Source organism: Rattus norvegicus, chromosome 7 (genome assembly GCF_021556685.1).
Source record: "Rattus norvegicus strain SHRSP/BbbUtx chromosome 7, alternate assembly SHRSP_T2T, whole genome shotgun sequence".
NCBI classification, from domain to species: domain Eukaryota; kingdom Metazoa; phylum Chordata; class Mammalia; order Rodentia; family Muridae; genus Rattus; species Rattus norvegicus.
Genome location: NC_141540.1, coordinates 75,541,982 through 75,559,340, shown reverse-complemented (window position 1 = coordinate 75,559,340; position 17,359 = coordinate 75,541,982). Strand labels below are relative to the sequence as shown.

Genomic DNA, 17,359 nt, shown 5'->3' with positions numbered 1-17,359 from the left:
GTGGTATATCTGTACACTGAAGTATCACATAACCTTTAAAAAGAGGTTAAATGTGGCTGCACATTATAATTTAATGAACTTTGAAATCATTATACTACTGAAGAAACCAAACACAAAAGTGCTGAGTGCTGTTCAGCCGTTGCAGGGATGGTGTGACATGGTTCCTGACTCTGGAACAGACCCAGCAGGGCATGGACCTCCATGAGTGTCAGTGGTTGCTGTGGGTGTAAGGCTTGTTTGTATAGTGTGTGTGTGTGTGTGTGTGTGTGTGTGTGTGTGTGTGTGTGTATCTTTATGTTCCTCCTTTGGAGGAATGTCCTCTCTGCCAAGATAAATGACTCTATCATAATGAGAGAGTATGAATCTGGGAGGCGAAGGTGTGTCTATGTCTCAGCAAAATGCTAAAATGCTGTGACCTTTAGGACAGCCCTTAAGGCTGTGGGAAAAACACTGAAAACATGAGTTCTCAACTATATGAAATATAAGAATACAAAATGAATTATATGAGGGACTTTGAGGACTTAGAAAATCAGAGACATTTGCACTATGAGCTAGCTTTTCAGAAAAATGCAAAGACAGAAAGATACAAAGGCAAGCAGATTCCTGAGTTCAAGGTCAGTCTGGGACAGAGGGAGTTAAGGTCCAGGCCCAAGCATGGTAGGTAATTTCAGGATGATGGCCCACCCAGCTAGCTTATCATCCATGCTTAACAAAGGCAGGCAGATCCCTGAATTCTTTTGCAATGTTTAAAATAAATGTGTTTGCTGACTCTTTCTAATAATCAAGGGGTTGGGATACTGATTCATCCCATGATAATCAAAAGGGATAATCTGGGGTAATGACTGAATTGATATAAATAAAACACTCAGCTCTTGATCTGCAACAGATGAACTATCCAGAGTTTTTAGAGTAGCATGAGAAAGCTGTCTTGAGCAGAACACAGTCCATCAGCTTGTAACCCATAATTTGACTTCGAGTCATTTGTTTTGCTGCTCCCAGACACCCCTTCTCTCAGAACCCCTCTCCAAGCTGAGGCTGATCCTTGGCATAAAAGGTTATATAATTTGTGCATGCATCTGTATAAAGGCTTTTTGTTTGTTTGGTTTTTTTTTTTTAAGAAAAAGTAACTTGATACAGACATAGAAAGTAGACTTATTGCCAGGAACTTAAAGAAAGGAGGAATGAGAAGAAATGGCTGCTCATGGCGGAGCTTCCTTTGGAGACATGAAATTATCTGAAGTGAGATCATAGGGACATCTGATATGCAATATGAGCTCTACCTCAAAGCTAAAAGTAGAGTGATGAGCAAAGAAATGGCAAGCACAGATGGATAAGACAAAGACTAAATAAAATTAACAGTGACTGCAAAGGCTCATTCTCTGCTCTCGAGAATGAGGAACAGCATGGCCATTCCCAAGACAGTGTGGCAGTTTCTTTAAAAACCAAATATACTCTCACCACGTGTCTAGCATCATCCTGTTTGGCATCTGCTCAAAGGGGCAGAAAACAGATCCACACAAAACCTGTGTGGTGACATTTACAGCAGCATTTGTTCATAGCTGCCTAAAGCTTGTAAGCAACAAAGACTTGCTTTAGAGGGTGAATGGATAAATAAACTGTGGTACATCCAAACAATGGGAATGTGTTCAGTGCTGTAAAATATGGCCTAGCGTAGCATTGAAGGATATGAAAGAAGCTTCACTGCTATTACAAAGAGAAAGAGTCATCCTGGGAAGGGTCACCACTGTGTATCTCCATCAATATGACACTCAGGTAAGACCCGGAAGATAGTAAAGATTGATGTTTTCAAGGGTCACATTGGGTAGGAGTGAACAAATGCAGATTGAGGGAGTTTGGGAGGATGGAGGGAGGTTGTTTGTTTACATTCACAAAACCTTTGTTAGGGTTATACTGGTGGCTGGCTATTTTAGTTCTTATAGATCACTTACTGTGCTTGATTTACCAATTACATCTTTTTAATAAATGTGTTTGCCTAAGGATAGCCTTTCAAATGAATAGTTTCTACCTCCACAGATTCAGTTAACCATGAGTCAACATATTTTGTAAAATTCAAATCTATACTAAATATGTATAGTTTTTTTTCTTACCGTTATTTTCTAAATGATGCTGTAGAACAGCTATGTTTATAACATTTCCATTTTATTAGCTATTGTATTAACTTCTCCTGGGGAGATGTGAACAGCATCCCTTTACCCTCATAGGCACCCACAGGAGACCAAAGTAGCAATTCTACCAAAGTCCACCCAAGACATCCCCATGAAAGCTGAGTCATGGAATCTCACCTTCAATTAACCTTTTGCTTCTTATATACTCTAGCATCTATCTCTCAGTATGTGGGAGGGCAAATAGATGGAGTGATGGAAATGGCTAGAATCCCAGGTGAGGATCCTGGGACACTAGGGAGTGTCAACAACTTCATTACTATTAGCCTATTAGAGCTAACCATCACTGTTCTGCTCATTTCATTGCCTTAACTGCTGAGTCAAAGTAATCTCTACTCCAAAATGGCAATGAGATTATTGTGGTATCCTGAAGGAAAGTCATATTAGAACAATATTATAAGTAAACTAGACATTGTTTAAAGTTACAGGAGCATTATGTATTATACACAAATACTATGTATAAGATATTTGAGCAGCACACTTTGGCACCCACAGAAGCCTTGAAATTATTGTCCACAGATACCAAATGCATTACTTTTTTGTTGCTATGACAAAATTCCTGATATAAGAGAAGAGAAAGCTTATTTCAGCTGACAGATCAGGGGATAGAGTCCATCCTAATGGGATGTACTACAGGACAGTCAGCTGCTTGCCATGGTGACAGGAGGCTACCTGCTCATATCTAAGCATATCAAGAAGTAGAGAACAGAGAATGCAGCACACAATTGCTTTCTCCATTTTTATTTTGTTTGTTTTGTTCTAATTCAATTCAGGTACCATCCTCTGGGTACCTGAGATGAATGGTGATTTGAATGAAAATGTTCCCCATAGGCCCATAGGGAGATGTGGCCTTATTGAAGGGAGTATGTTGAAGGGAGTGGGTTTTGAGGTTTCAGAAGCTCAAGCCAGGCCCACTGGCCCACTCTATCTTCCTGCTGCCCACCAATCCATATGTAGACCTCTCATCTTCTCTAGCACCATGTTTGCTTGTGCACTTCCATACTTCCTGCCATGATGATAATGGACTAAATTTCTGAACTGTAAACAGCTCCTAATTAAGTGTTTCTTTCATAAATGTTATATATATATATATATATATATATATATATATATATATATATATGCACATGTGGGCCTAGTGTTCTTTTTTTTTCTTTTTTTTTTCAGAGCTGGGGACTGAACCCAGGGCCTTGCACTTGCTAGGCAAGCGCTCTACCACTGAGCTAAATCCCCAACCCCGGGCCTAGTGTTCTTAAAGGCCCTCTTGAAACCCCTGTGAGGGGAGTTACAGATACTGTGAACTGCAATGCTGTGCTGCAGACCAAACCTGGATCTTCTAGAAGAGTAGCCAGTGCTTTTAACCTCTGAGCCATATTTCCAATCCCTTTAGGCTTTTCTTAATGTAATCCAACTGTCAATCAAAATTAACCATCACAAATCCATCCCTTGCCAAGTTTCCCAACTCATAACAGTTGTAATATTATTCAAAAGTTCAAATTCAAGATCTTCGAGCCCTGCAAAAATGAAAATACAGATTACATACTTCAAATATGCAGCAATACTGAGTAAGCCTTTCCATTCCAAGAGAAAGGGTTGGGGCATAGAAAGGATGGAGGGGACCCGGCAAACAAAGAGGTATTTGGGGTTAGTGAAATTCCCCAGTAGATGCTGCACCAGTAAACATGTATCATTGTATAAAGTGAAACTACACCCTATAAAGATCAAGAAAGTAATCTTTCAACAAACCAAAAAGAAGATAGCCACACAAATATAATTCCACCTCTAACAACAAAAATAACAATGCAACAGTCATTTTTCCTTAATATCTCTTAACATCAATGGACTCAATTCCCCAATAAAAAGACAGACTAACTGACTAGATAATGTAAATGGGACCAGCATTTTTCTGCATACAGGAAATGCACCTCAGTGACAAAGACAGACACTACCTCAGAACAAAAGGCTAGAAAAAAAATTTCCAAGCAAATGGTCCCAAGAAACAAGCTGGAATAGCTAAGCTAATAAAAGAATAAAATAGACTTTCCACCAAAAGTTATCAAAAAAGACAAGGAAGGGCACTTCATACAAGTCAAAGGAAAAACCTACCGAGATGAATTCTCAATTCTGAACATCTGTGTTCCAAATGCAAAGACACCCATATTCAAAAGAAACTTTACTAAAGCTCAAAGCATACATTGCAACTCACACAATACTAGTGGGAGATTTAAATACACCACTCTAAACAATGGATAGATCATGGAAACAGAAACTAAAAGGAGACAGTGAAACTAACAGAAGTTATGAACCAAATGTGTTTAACAGATATCTATAGGACATTTCATCCTAAAACAAAAGAATATACCTTCTTCTCAGCACCTCATGGTACCTTCTTGAAAACTTACCATATAATTGATCAAAAACCAGGCCTCAAGAGATACAAAAAGATTGAAATAATCCCATGCATCGATCAGATCACCACAGACTAAGGCTGATCTTCAATAACAACAAAAACAACAGAAAGACCACATACACAGGGAAGTTGAACAGTGCTCTAATCAATGATAACTGAGGAAGAAATAAAGATATTAAAGACTTTTTAGAATATAATAAAAATGAAGGCAAAACTTACCCAAACTTATGGAACACAATAAAGGCAATGCTAAGAGGAAAATTCATAACTCTGAGTGCCTCCAAAAAGAGAATGGAAAGAACATATACTAGCAGATTGACAGCACAACTAAAAGCTTTAGAACAAAAAGAAGTAAATATAGCAGGGAGGAGTGGACATCAGGAAATAATCAAACTCAGGACTGAAATCAACCAAGTAGAAACAAAAAGAACTATACAAAGAACCAACAAAACCAGGAGCTGGTTCTTTGAGAAAGTCAACAAAATATGTAAACTGTTAGCCAGACTAACGAGAGGGCATGGAGACAGTATGCAAATTAACAAAATCAGAAAACAATATAGAGACATAGCAAGAGAAATTGAGGATATTCAAAAAAATTATCAGATCCTATTACAAAAGCCTATATTCAACAAAACTGGAAAATCTGAAGAAAATGGACAATTTTCTAGACAATATGAGGTACCAAAGTTAAATGAGGATCAGATAAACAGTTTAAACAGTCCCATAACTCCTAAAGAAATAAAAGTAGTCATTAAAAGTCTCTGAACCAAAAAAAGCCCAGAACCAGATGGGTTTAGTGAAGAATTCTATCAGACCTTCAAAGAAGACCTAATACCAATACTCTTCAAACTATTCCACAAAATAGAAACAGAAGGAACACTACACAATTCATTCTATGAAGCCCAATTTAGCTTACATTTAAACACACAAAGATCCTACAAAGAAAGAGAACTTCAAACCAATTTCCCTTAAGAACATCGATGCAAAAGCACTCAATTAAATTCTAACATGCCAAATCCAAGAACACATTAAAAAGATAATCCATTATGATCAAGAAAGATTCATCCCAGGGATGCAGGAATGGTTCAATATATGTAAATCCATCAATGTAATCCACTATATAAACAAACTCAAAGATAAGAACCACGTGATCATTTCATTAGATGCTGAGAAAGCATGTGACAAAATTCAACACCCCTTCATGATAAAAGTCCTGGAAAGATCAGGAATTCAAGGCCCATACATAACATAGTAAAAGCAACATACAGCAAACCAGTAGCTAACATTAAACTAAATGGAGAGACACTTGAAGCAATCCCACTAAAATCAGGGACTACAAAAGGCTGCTCACTTTCTACCTGCCTATTAAATATAGTACTTGAAGTTCTAGCCAGAGCAATCAGAGAACAAAAGGAGGTCAAAGGGATACAAATCGGAAAGGAAGAAGTCAAAATATCACTATTTGTAGGTGATATGATAGTATACATGAGTGACCCCAAAAATTCCACCAGAGAACTTCTACAGCTGATGAAGAACTTCACCAATGTGACTGAATATAAAATTCACTCAAATCAGTAGTCCTTCTCTACTCAAATGATAAACAAGGTGGGAAAAAAATTAGAGAAATGACACTCTGAACAATAATAGTCCCAAATAATACAAAATATCTTGGTGTGACTCTAACCAAGCAAGTGAAAGATCTGTATGACAAGAGCTTCAAGTCTCTGAAGAAAGACATTGAAGAAGATCTCAGAAGATGGAAAGCTCTCCCATGCTCATGGATTGGCAGGATTAATAGAGTAAAAATGACCATTTTGCCAAAATCAATCTACAGATACAATGCAATCCCCATCAAAATTCCAACTCAATTCTTCACAGAATTAGAGCAATTTGCAAATTCATTTGGAATAACAAAAAAACCCAGGATAGCGAAAACTATCCTCAACAATAAAAGAACTAGGGGAATCACCATCCCTGACCTCAAGTAGTATTACAGAGCAATAGTGATAAAAACTGTATGGTAATGGTACAGGGACAGGCAGGTAGATCAATGGAAGAGAACTGAAGACCCAGAAATGAACCCACTCACCTATGGTCACTTGATCTTTGACTAAGGAGCTAAAATCATCCAGTGGAAAAAAGATAGCATTTTCAACAAATAGTGCTGGTTCTACTGGAGGTCAGCATGTAGAAGAATGCAAATTAACCCATTCTTAGTTCCTTGTACAAAGCTCAAATCCAAGTGGATCAAGGACCTCCACATAAAACCAGATACACTCAAACTAATAGAAGGAAAATTGGGGAAGTGCCTTGAACACATGGGCACAGGGGAAAATTTCCTGAATAAAACACCAATGACTTATGCTTTAAAATCAAGAATTGACAAATGGAACCTCATAAAATTGCAAAGCTTCTGTAAGGCAAAGGACACTGTCAAAAGGACAAAATGGCAACCAATAGGTTGCAAAAAGATCTTTACCAATCTTACATCTGATAGAGGGCTAATATCTAATATATACAAAGAACTCAAGAAGTTAGACTGCAGAGAACCAAATAACCCTATTTAAAAAGGGGATCCAGAGTTAAATAAAGAATTCTCAACTGAGGAACATCAAATGGCCAAGAAGCACCTAAAGAGATGTTCAACATCCTTAGTCATCAGGGAATTGCAAATCAAAACAACCCTGAAATTCCACCTCACACCAGTCAGAATGGCTAAGATCAAAAATACAGGTGACAACAGATGCTGACAAGGATGTGGAGAAAGAGGAACACTCCTTCCAATGGTGCCCAACAAGGCAATCCTCTGCTATATATGCAGTTGGAGCCCTGGGTCAGTCCATGTATAGTGTTTGGGTAGTGGTTTAATCCCTGGGAGCTCTGGTTGGTTGACATTGTCATACTTATGGGGTTACAAGCACCTTGCTTTCTCTGACAGGGCTTGGCCTTCCTCTAGGCCTGTGTGTGAACACTTCTGTAGACCTATTTTCTTTCAGCCAGATCTGGGAACAGAGATCTGCTCCTGGGTTTGTGTGAGCTGAAGCCTCCAGGTAGGTTGCTTGGCTCAGAAGAGTTGGTCTTACCTCTGCTCCCAGGTGTGTAGGTGCTCCTGGTAGCTGGATTTCAGCTCTCGGTGTAGGCAGACACCCAAAGCATCCTGCCCCTGACTTCTCCTAGGTCCCTTTGCCCAGAGGGCACAGATGGCACTAGGTGATTTCCTCTTGGGTCAGGAATGTGGTCAGAAGTAGTTGTCTCCTCTGAGTTCTCAGGATTGTCTGCACTTCTGAGAGTCTAGCTCTCTCCCCCACAGGATTTGGGTGCAGGGAGCTGTGGGACTGGTTCGTTAAGATCCTGGTACAGGCAGAAACCCAACTGCTCCTAAATTCCTGTATCCAGAGGCACTCTACAGTTTCCTCTTGGGCCAGGAATGTGAGCAGAAGTGGGCAGAAGTGGGGGTCTCCCCTGAGGTCTCAGGACTGTCCGACGTTCTGGAAGTTCAGCTCTCTCCCCCATGGGATTTGGGTTGCAGGGAGCTGTGGAATCGGTTCAGTTTGTTTCATTACTTCTTAGAAGGGGGAACAAAATACTCACAGGAGGAAATATGGAGACAAAGTGTGTAGCAGAGACTGAAGGAAAGGCCATCCAGAGACTGCCACACATGAGGATGTATCCCATATGCAGTCACTAAACCCAGTCACTACTGGGGATGCCAAGAGGTCCATGCTGACAGGAGCCTGATATAGCTATCTCCGGAGAGATTCTACCAGAGCCTGACTAATACAGAGACAGATGCTTGCAACCAACCATTGGACTGAGAACAGGGTCCCCATTGGAGGAGTTAGAGAAAGGACTGAGGTAGCTGAGAGTTTTGCAACCCCATAGGAAAAAGACAGACAAATCAGAAATCCCAGATTCCCCTGGTACTAATCCACCAACCAAAGGGTCAGCCATGGATGGACCAATGTCTTTAGCCGCATATATAGCAGAGGACGGCCTTGTTGGGGATCAATGGGAGAAGAGGCCCCTGGTCCTGTCAAGACTCAATGTGTCAGTATAGGTAAATACCAGGGCAGGGAGGTAGGGAGGTGGGGAGGCAGGAGGAAGGGAGTGGGTGGGTAAGGGAGCACCCTCATGGAGACAGGGTGTAGGGGGATGATATAGGGTGTTTCTGAAGGGGAAACCGGAAAGGGTGATAATATTTGTAATGTAGATAAAGAAAATATCCCATAAAAATGAAAAAAAAAAGACTGTTGGTCCTGGAAGGAGCTGAGACATAATTGTTCCAGAACTATGCTTTGTCACAAGGAGCTTCCAGACTACAATCAGGTCCTGAAGCAGAAGAGAAGTACTATGTGTCAGAAAGAGCACGAAGAAGGGAAGAGGCTCCCCTTTAAAACATGAAGAGGGCTTGGTTAGAGGAGTAGCTTAAAGTAATAATGGCAGCCGTCAAATGCAGGGTGATGGGTGGTGGAGACAGAGAAAAGAGCCATTTGCAGGAGGTCTGACTTGTATAAATTGGTAGAGGGAGCTGGCAGAATATTTTATACCATGCAGTTATGTTTGGGATAGCCTCCCTGACAAGGGGGATGGGGGAGCCAGGAACTGGTTAGAGCCATAAATTATGAGCACAAAATTCACTGCACGGAATAGCTTCTTAATGTCTCAAGGAGAGAGCTGCAGGGTGGGGGCCTAATTTGTTTCAGGCTGTGGAATCTGCCCTCTGAGACTTTTAAAAGCAGCACCATGATCTAACACATACTATAATTTTCTGAAATCTATGAAAGGGAAGCAATGACATAAATAAGAGTTAGCCTTAAAAGAAAGTATGAATTCCAAGGACAATGATTTGTCAATGTAGATTCATGAAATGTGACAAATGTGCATTTGTGTTTGTGGAGGACACAGATGATGAAGTAAAATATATGTTACTGGAGTAAGGAGCACATGGGCGAACTTGGTGGTTTCTGCTCAATTTTCCTTATGAACCTAAAACTTCTAAAAATGAATTCTATTTGAAATGTAATCACAATGACTAATTGAGTGATATACAAGATTAGACAAGCTGAACTAGACAATATCCTATCATAGTACCAGCAACATATAAGGTAGCAGAGAACAGAATGCAGTTAAACTAAGGGAGAGTGTTAATAATGCTGCAGATGATGAGAGCATTGATGAAGTATACAGTGTGTATCAAGAGCATATGACTAGCTCCTTGGAGAAACTGGATTACTTAGGCACTGCCACTCTGGAAAGCTGTCTGGCAGTTTCTGGCCAAGCTAAAAATGAACTTACCACACAGCCCAGCAATTACATTTTTGGGCATTTATCCCAGAGAAATTAAGACTTATTTCATGAATTTATACACGAACACTCATAGCAGCTTTATTTATACCAGCTCTAAAATGGAAACTATACAAATGTCACTCACCAAGTGAATGGCTAAACAGGCTGTGACGTGCACATGCCACAGTTACAACATACAACAATTACATACCATAGCAATGCAACAATTTCATACTATAGCACATGCAACAGTTTCATACCATAGCAATGCAATACTTACATACCATAGCATATACAACAGTTAGAGGGCATGGACCTGATATGCCATCCTTGGGCAAAACATGATGTTATGCTCAGTGAACAAGAGCCAAATTTCAAAAGTATACACACTTCATGATTCCACTGGGACATTTATAAAATAACATTAAATGAAGAATGGATTTATGGTTGCTGGTGGTAAGGGACAGGCAGAAGGAAGGTCTGTGCCTCTGTAAAAGGCTAACAGAAGGGGTCTTACAGTGACGGAACTAATGAATAAATAAACTGTGCTCTTTACAGAACACACAAGCAAGTACATATATAACTGATAAAAGGCCAATCTATTGCTAGTGGATATTTTATTCTAGTTGTATGAGATGTTAACATGGGGGTCCATTGGTCTTACCAGTGGAATTCTTTGTAACCTACTATATGAATCTACAATATGTCAAGATAAATTTTTAATTAATTACAATTGCTAATGCGGTAGAAGTAAGACTGGATGTAACCTTGTTGATAGGGTGTTTGCCTAGGATGCATGAAGCCTTGAGCCCCATCCTCAGCATCACATAAACTGGATGTGGTGGGACAGAGCTTTACTATCAGCACTCAGGAAGAAGAATCAGATTTCAAGGTCATCAGCAATAGTGAGTTCAAGACCAGCCCACACTAGATGAGACCTTGTCTCAAAAAAGGAGGTAGAGAATAAAATTGGAACTTCTTAATCAGAAGCCAATATACAAGTTCAGTTACATTAAAGGAGTAATTTCAGGAGATCTATTCTATAACATGGTGATTATTGCTAGTTATATAGTATATTGTTGAAAATTACTTAGAGAATGAATAGATTGTCCTCACCACCAAGATATATGTGCATTTTCATGTTAATTAAATTTGGTAATTTTACAATTTGTATACATACTTCAAAATATATTTTACACAATAGATACAAACAACTCTCTCAGTTTTAAATAATGATACAGACATATTAAAAGTGAATTAATGGTAGTGTGTTGGGATATATAACATGAAGGTCTGTTTTTGTATATTCACAATGGTTGATTCTGGACCAGCAGAGAGCTAAACGCTGGCAGGATCTTTGTATTGTTATTTCTGTGACCCAACTCTAGCCTCATCTTTTGTAAACATTCATCCTTCCTCACTAGCCTAGAGGCAATCTAGAATTGTATCTGATTGACTGCAGTAAAGAGCTGGACAGGAAGTGGAGGGCTGAACCTACCAGCTGGTGAGCCCACAGACCAAAGCAGTGGTAGAGCTAGCCACGTGGTGGGATGTAGTGCCAGGATTAGTCCATTAAGTTTAGAGTGACTGGGAGAGTGCCTGGCTATAAGGCCTGAGCTTTACAATAGTAAAAAGCCTCTGTGTCCCTGTTTTCACTGCTGGCAGGTCCACTATGGAGACGGAAATATCAAGAGAATGCAGCTGCAATCTGTTGATATCAGATATAAGGAACTGTAAGGAAAAGAGTACATTTATAATGATAAAAAGAACAATTAAGTGGGAAGATAAAACACCCTAAGCTGCACCAACAAAGAAGGCTTAAAGCAAATACATAAAGCAAAACCCAGTAGATTTTAAAGGAAAGACAAGGTAGACCCATGTTGGGGTAGGTTTTTAATATTGCTCTTTTGGCAGTGGATAGTAAGGGGTTGAATACAGGATGAATGGAAATCAGTAGGGGATACATAGATAGACATGAACTACTTAAGTCTCTAGGCACAAGCCAGTTCCCCACACAGCTTATTTCCTGACCACACTCCACAAATCAGAAATTACTAAGCACAATAAGGAATACTGCAATCAGTTAAAAAAATTCAAACATGTTTCTTAAAAATATCAGGCTCAGCACCGTAGAGAACTCTTAAAAACTATGGAAAGGATACTTTAGCTCGCAGCACTGAAGGCTTCTGTAAGTGGTGCCAGTGGAAAGGATTCAGTTTTCTTTAAGGGGCTGGCCATGGGGAACTTGAACATAAGTATAAGGGCTACACAAATTGTACTTGCCTTTTAGATGTCTTTTGTTTGCTTGGTTTTGGTTTGGGTTTTCCTTCTTCCTTTCTTCTTTCTCCTCCTTCTCCCCTTACCTCCCTCCCCTCTCCTCCTCCTCCTCCTTCTCCTCCTCTTCCTCTTTCTTTCTTCTTCTTTTTGAGAGGGAGGTAACAAGAATAAAGAGTGGATCTGCGAGGAGTGGGAAGTGAGTGTGATCAGGGTTCATGGTGTAAAGTTCCCAAATAATCAATAAAAATACTATGTAAAAAAATTTTTTTAAAAGAATTAGTCTACTATAAATAATTCTGATATAAAGAAAAATCCTATTTTCATAAAGATATTAGTATTTTAATTTTATATTATTCTAGATCTTGTGCTTTTCTAAAGAATTAAAGAATAAATTCTCTCTCAAAAAACAATAATATGGCTCAGGATAAATGTCACAATCAGAGAGTTGGAATGGCTGATGACAATGGAAAGCTATATAGAAAGATATAAATGGGAGGAAGTGTGTGGCTGGCAGAAGGAAGAGGAAAAGCTAGCAAAAACCCAAATGAAGATGGAAAAGGTAAAACTGAATAAAGAAGTAAGACTGGAGTCTAAGAAGAAAGAAGTGCCTTAATTTCAACTGCGGAAAGGAAAGTCTCCAGGCCAGGTGGCTCAGTGGGTGGGTCCTGCCACCATGCCTGAGTCCAGCTGTGCATCACACGGTGGGAGGGAGAGCAGACCCCACAGGTTGTTTTCTGGCCTCCACATAATAAAAGTCTTCAACGTTTTGGAGGGAAAAAGATAGAAACATCTGTAACATTTTATTTCTTTGGGCAAAAATATGTAATTTATACACATAAGCTATCACAAATATCCCATATTTATTGAACTATAGTTCACATACCATATAATTTTGTCATGTAAAATGGACCGTCCATTGATTTTAAGTATATTTGCCAAGTTGTAAAACATCATGGTTACCCTGAGCACATATTATCATCTATGAAGAATCTGTACCATTTTGTTGTCATTCCTAAGTTTGCTCATTCCCCTCCTCGAGTCAACCACTGAATATGAGCGAAGCCAGATAACATGATCTTTCAGACTGAATTCTCACAGGCAACACACACTCTTCAAAGTTCATCCACCCTACAATGTGTCTCAGTAGAGTCTTTATGGCTGTGTGACATCCATCATATCACCACACCACATTTGCTTATCAGTCAGCAAACGTTGGATCATTTCCACTTTTGACTTTTATCACTAATGCTGCAATGGACATTTGTACAAGCTTTGAGTGAGCATATTTCCATGTTTTTCTTACTGAAACATGTGTCAATTCCATGTCTTTGAAAAGTAGTCAAAGTGTGTTCCAAAGAAATCATATCATTTTGCCTTCCTACCCGCAGTGTGTAGGTTCTCTTTTATCTCACCTCTGCTGACACTTGCTATTGTCTCGTTTTTATTTGTAGCCAACTTACCAGGTGTGCAGTGTATGTATTCCGGTTTTGATTTGTAGTCCTCTTTGGAAAGAGCTGCTCATGGCTTGTCCACTCCTGTCTCATTGAATTGTAGAAGTTTTTAGTGCAGTGCCCTACAAGGCACTATCAAGCCCTACAGATAAGGATTTATAAATATTTCCTCCTGTTCTGCTGTTTGCCTCGTCAATTTATTGACGAGTCTTCTGAGCCACTGGAGGTTCTGGTCTGCAGTGCTTGCCTAGCAGATGAAAGGAAACAGGACAGTCATCAGCCACCAAATAAATAAATACATAAATAAATTTCTATCTCGATGGAGTCCGACCTGTGCATTTTGTATTTTATTGTATGAGATTTTGGTGTCACATCCAGAACACCCTTGTCATATCTGGCCACCAATTTTAAAATACCCATGCTGATTCTTTTGAATGGTTCATTAAATGATTTAAAGGCTTTTAGAGTCAATTATTTCTCTTCAGCAATTTACTTTTATAGCTATGGAAGATTTTCATAATTATACATTCAATGCCAGCTTTCTTTTGATTCTTTGTTTTCCTAATTATTGCCAAATGCATTAGATTATACATTTAAAAAGCACAGAAATAGCACATTGTATTGTGATACAAGCATTCCCCCATGAGCAATAGTGAGCAACACTGGTGCCAAGTGCCTTTATTAGGAACACAGTCTTAACTGATTAAAGACCATATTATATGTCAACTGTAAAATGACATATCTTAGCTTTTCTGCCTCATTTTTTAAATACAGAATTTCACTTTGGCTTGGGTAACAGAACTCTGAAACTTCAAAGACACCTTGAATCTGAAAAGGAGGTCTTATGGTTATGCTCTCTTGAAATTCAAGTACCTCTTTGGAACTTGAAGCTGGCTGGAAGTTATGTTCAACGTGTATGCTGGGGTCTGTGTGCCACTGTGCAGGTGGAAGACAAGGGCCAAGTTTCCCTTCTTCCTTACTGAAGCAAGGTCTCTCTTGTTGTTTCTGCCTTGCAGCTTACACTACACTAGCTGGTCCACAAGTTTCTAGTCAATTCTCCTGTTTCCACTCAGGGTAGGAGTGCTGGAATTACAGATACAAGCCACTGCATCTGGTGTTTTATGTGACTCAGGTCAAGTTCACATTAATCCACTGAACCATCTCCTGACCATCCATCTTTTGAATTTTATTTTATTTTTGACAGGTCTCTCCCTACACCTGGGGTTACCTGATTTGGTTGGCCAGGCTGGCTGGCCAGTGAGTTCCAGGATCTTCCTGTCTCTACTCCTCTGATGCTGGGGTTACAGACACGACCACCCTTTTATAATGGGTGCTTTTACATAGATGCTGGAGTCAGAACTCAAACCCTTGTGCTTATACCACAATTGCTTTGCCCATGGAGCCATCTCAGCAGCCCACATATGAATCATTTATAGCTATCAAATAATTCATAACCTATCTTTGATAAATATTTGAACAATATGAAGAACTCTTTTTTAAACTTTATGATTCTTATTTAAATTGTTATGTGCTTTTCAAGCATTTACTGGTCCCCTAATTTTGAGTGGTATATTATTCAGAATAATAGGGTTATTCCATTACTGTTGTCCACCACTGTCCATTACTGATGTCTGCCACTGTCCATTACTGGTGACCACAACTGTCCTCCACTGTCCACCACTGTCCATTACTGTTGTCCACCTCTGTTCACTACTGTCCACCACTGTCCACTAATGTCCACCAGTGTCCACTAATGTCCACCAGTGTCCACTACTGTTGTCCACCAGTGTCCACTACTGCCCACCACTGTCCACTACTGTCAACCACTGTCCACTACTGTCCACCAGTGTCCACCACTGTTGTCCACCACTGTCCACCACTGCCCACTAATGTCCACCAATGTCCACTACTGTTGTCCACTAGTGTCCACTACTATCCACCACTGTCCACTACTGTTGTCCACCTCTGTCCACTAATGTCCACTACTGTTGTCCACCACTGTCCACTGCTGTTGTCCACCACTGTCCACTACTGTTGTCCACCACTGTCCACTATTGTCCCCTACTGTTGTCCACCACTAATCCATTAGTGTTGTCCACCACTGTTCACCACTGTCCACTGTCCACCACTGTCCACCATTGTCCACTACTGTTGTGCCTTCTCACTGTAGACTGTAAAACAATCTCTGCTGTGCTTTGTCAAATTGAGAGTAATCAACTCTCACAGAATAAAGTGGAAACCTAAGACGTGGTCCTCCTACCTCAGAGAATTTGCCTTCTCCTTGTAGAGCCCAATGGCACACGTGGTGATATTTAAAAAGAAACACACATTTACCATGAAGGGTCTAACTTAGGAGGCTGAGCTGCTTTGGACCTCTGCAGGAAAAGAGGGTAAGGTCTGACTAGAGAGGCTGATGGAGACCAGTACCACCTAGGTGAAACCAGTGTTGTGAACACATGTTCCACGCGCCTGAGGGTGGGCTATGCCGGTTGCTGGAAGCAGAACTGTGTGCTGTGAATAGCTGGATGGCTCAGGTGAGGGCTTGTGTGGAAGCTGGCATTGGTAATGTAGTCAACTGCAGAGAAACATGGTGGTAGATAGTGACCGGAGGAGTGGTGGGAAGTGCAGTCGTCTAGTGGGGCACCGTCGAGTAAAACATGCCGGAAAAGATCTCCCCTCCCTTTTACCAAAGCCAGGAAAGAGAAAGAACATGTCAAGATTCCCCAACCAGCTCCACCTCAGATTTTCCTTTGACTTGAGTCCTATAATCTTTCTCTCACCACAGTCTTTCTGAGTTCATTGAGAGGAAAGGAAACAAACAGAGCAGATAAGTCAGAAGCTCCTGCATGGAAATGTCAGAACCTGATAGGGGTTTTCCTCAGTGGCTGGGGCAGACAAATGCCTAGAAAGTCTAGTGAAGGGCTTAGCTACTTCCTTTCCACTATTCAGCTCAGACTGGCCTTGTGGCCCTCTCTCCTGGTTGCCCTCCTCTGCTTCCTTCCTGCTCAGATTACTGGCACAAACCGACACACTGGGCTATGACCTAATAAGTATTTTTTTATTTTATTCATTATTTGTATGTATATAGTTTATGTGTGTGTACGTGTGCACATACATACATACATACATACATACATACATACATACATACATGGATAAGATATGTGTGGAGATCAGAGGACAACTTTCAGGAACTAGGTTCCTCTTTTCCCTGTGGGTTCTCCAAATCCAAAGTGTTAGGATGTGCATGCATCACAGGTTCTTACCCATGGACCTATCTCACTGGCCTTGACCCAGTTATTTCTAAAAGCCAGTATCTGGTTGCTTTCTCACTTTAATCAAGTATTATTCCCAGGGTAGGTTTGGCAAATGTATGTGAAACAAAGCTGAGCAGATGAGTAAGTCAATTAATATATCAGCATTACCCCACCCCCACCCCATCCCACCCCACCCTGCCCCCACCTGGCCCCACCCCACCCCTCCCCCACCCGGCCCCGCCCCACCCTGCCACCTATCATCTTACAAGTATTAAGACTATTTAAAGAAAATATTTCCTTTTACAGATTCACCTTTTTGGAGTTCTGCTGGCCATTTTAGGAAACCTGGTTATCAGCATTTCCCTAAATATCCAGGTAAGTAAAACTCTACTTTTCTGACTGTAGCTTGATCTGGGAATGTCACACACCTGTCACAGATTAGGGCATGTTCCTTTCTGTAGCAATTTCACCCATAAAAACAGAAGAAAAATAATA

General features: G+C 40.3%; 1 protein-coding gene across 2 annotated transcripts in view; it reads left to right on the top strand.

Moving 5' to 3' along the window:
- Nipal2 (NIPA-like domain containing 2) overlaps positions 1-17,359 on the top strand; it is a 110,322-nt gene that overhangs the window by 15,628 nt on the left and 77,335 nt on the right. For both annotated transcript variants that reach the window (NM_001130559.1, XM_087558003.1), the window contains exon 2: positions 17,171-17,239. In NM_001130559.1, the coding sequence (NP_001124031.1) occupies positions 17,171-17,239 (69 nt within the window). The remainder of the gene's footprint in view (positions 1-17,170; positions 17,240-17,359) is intronic.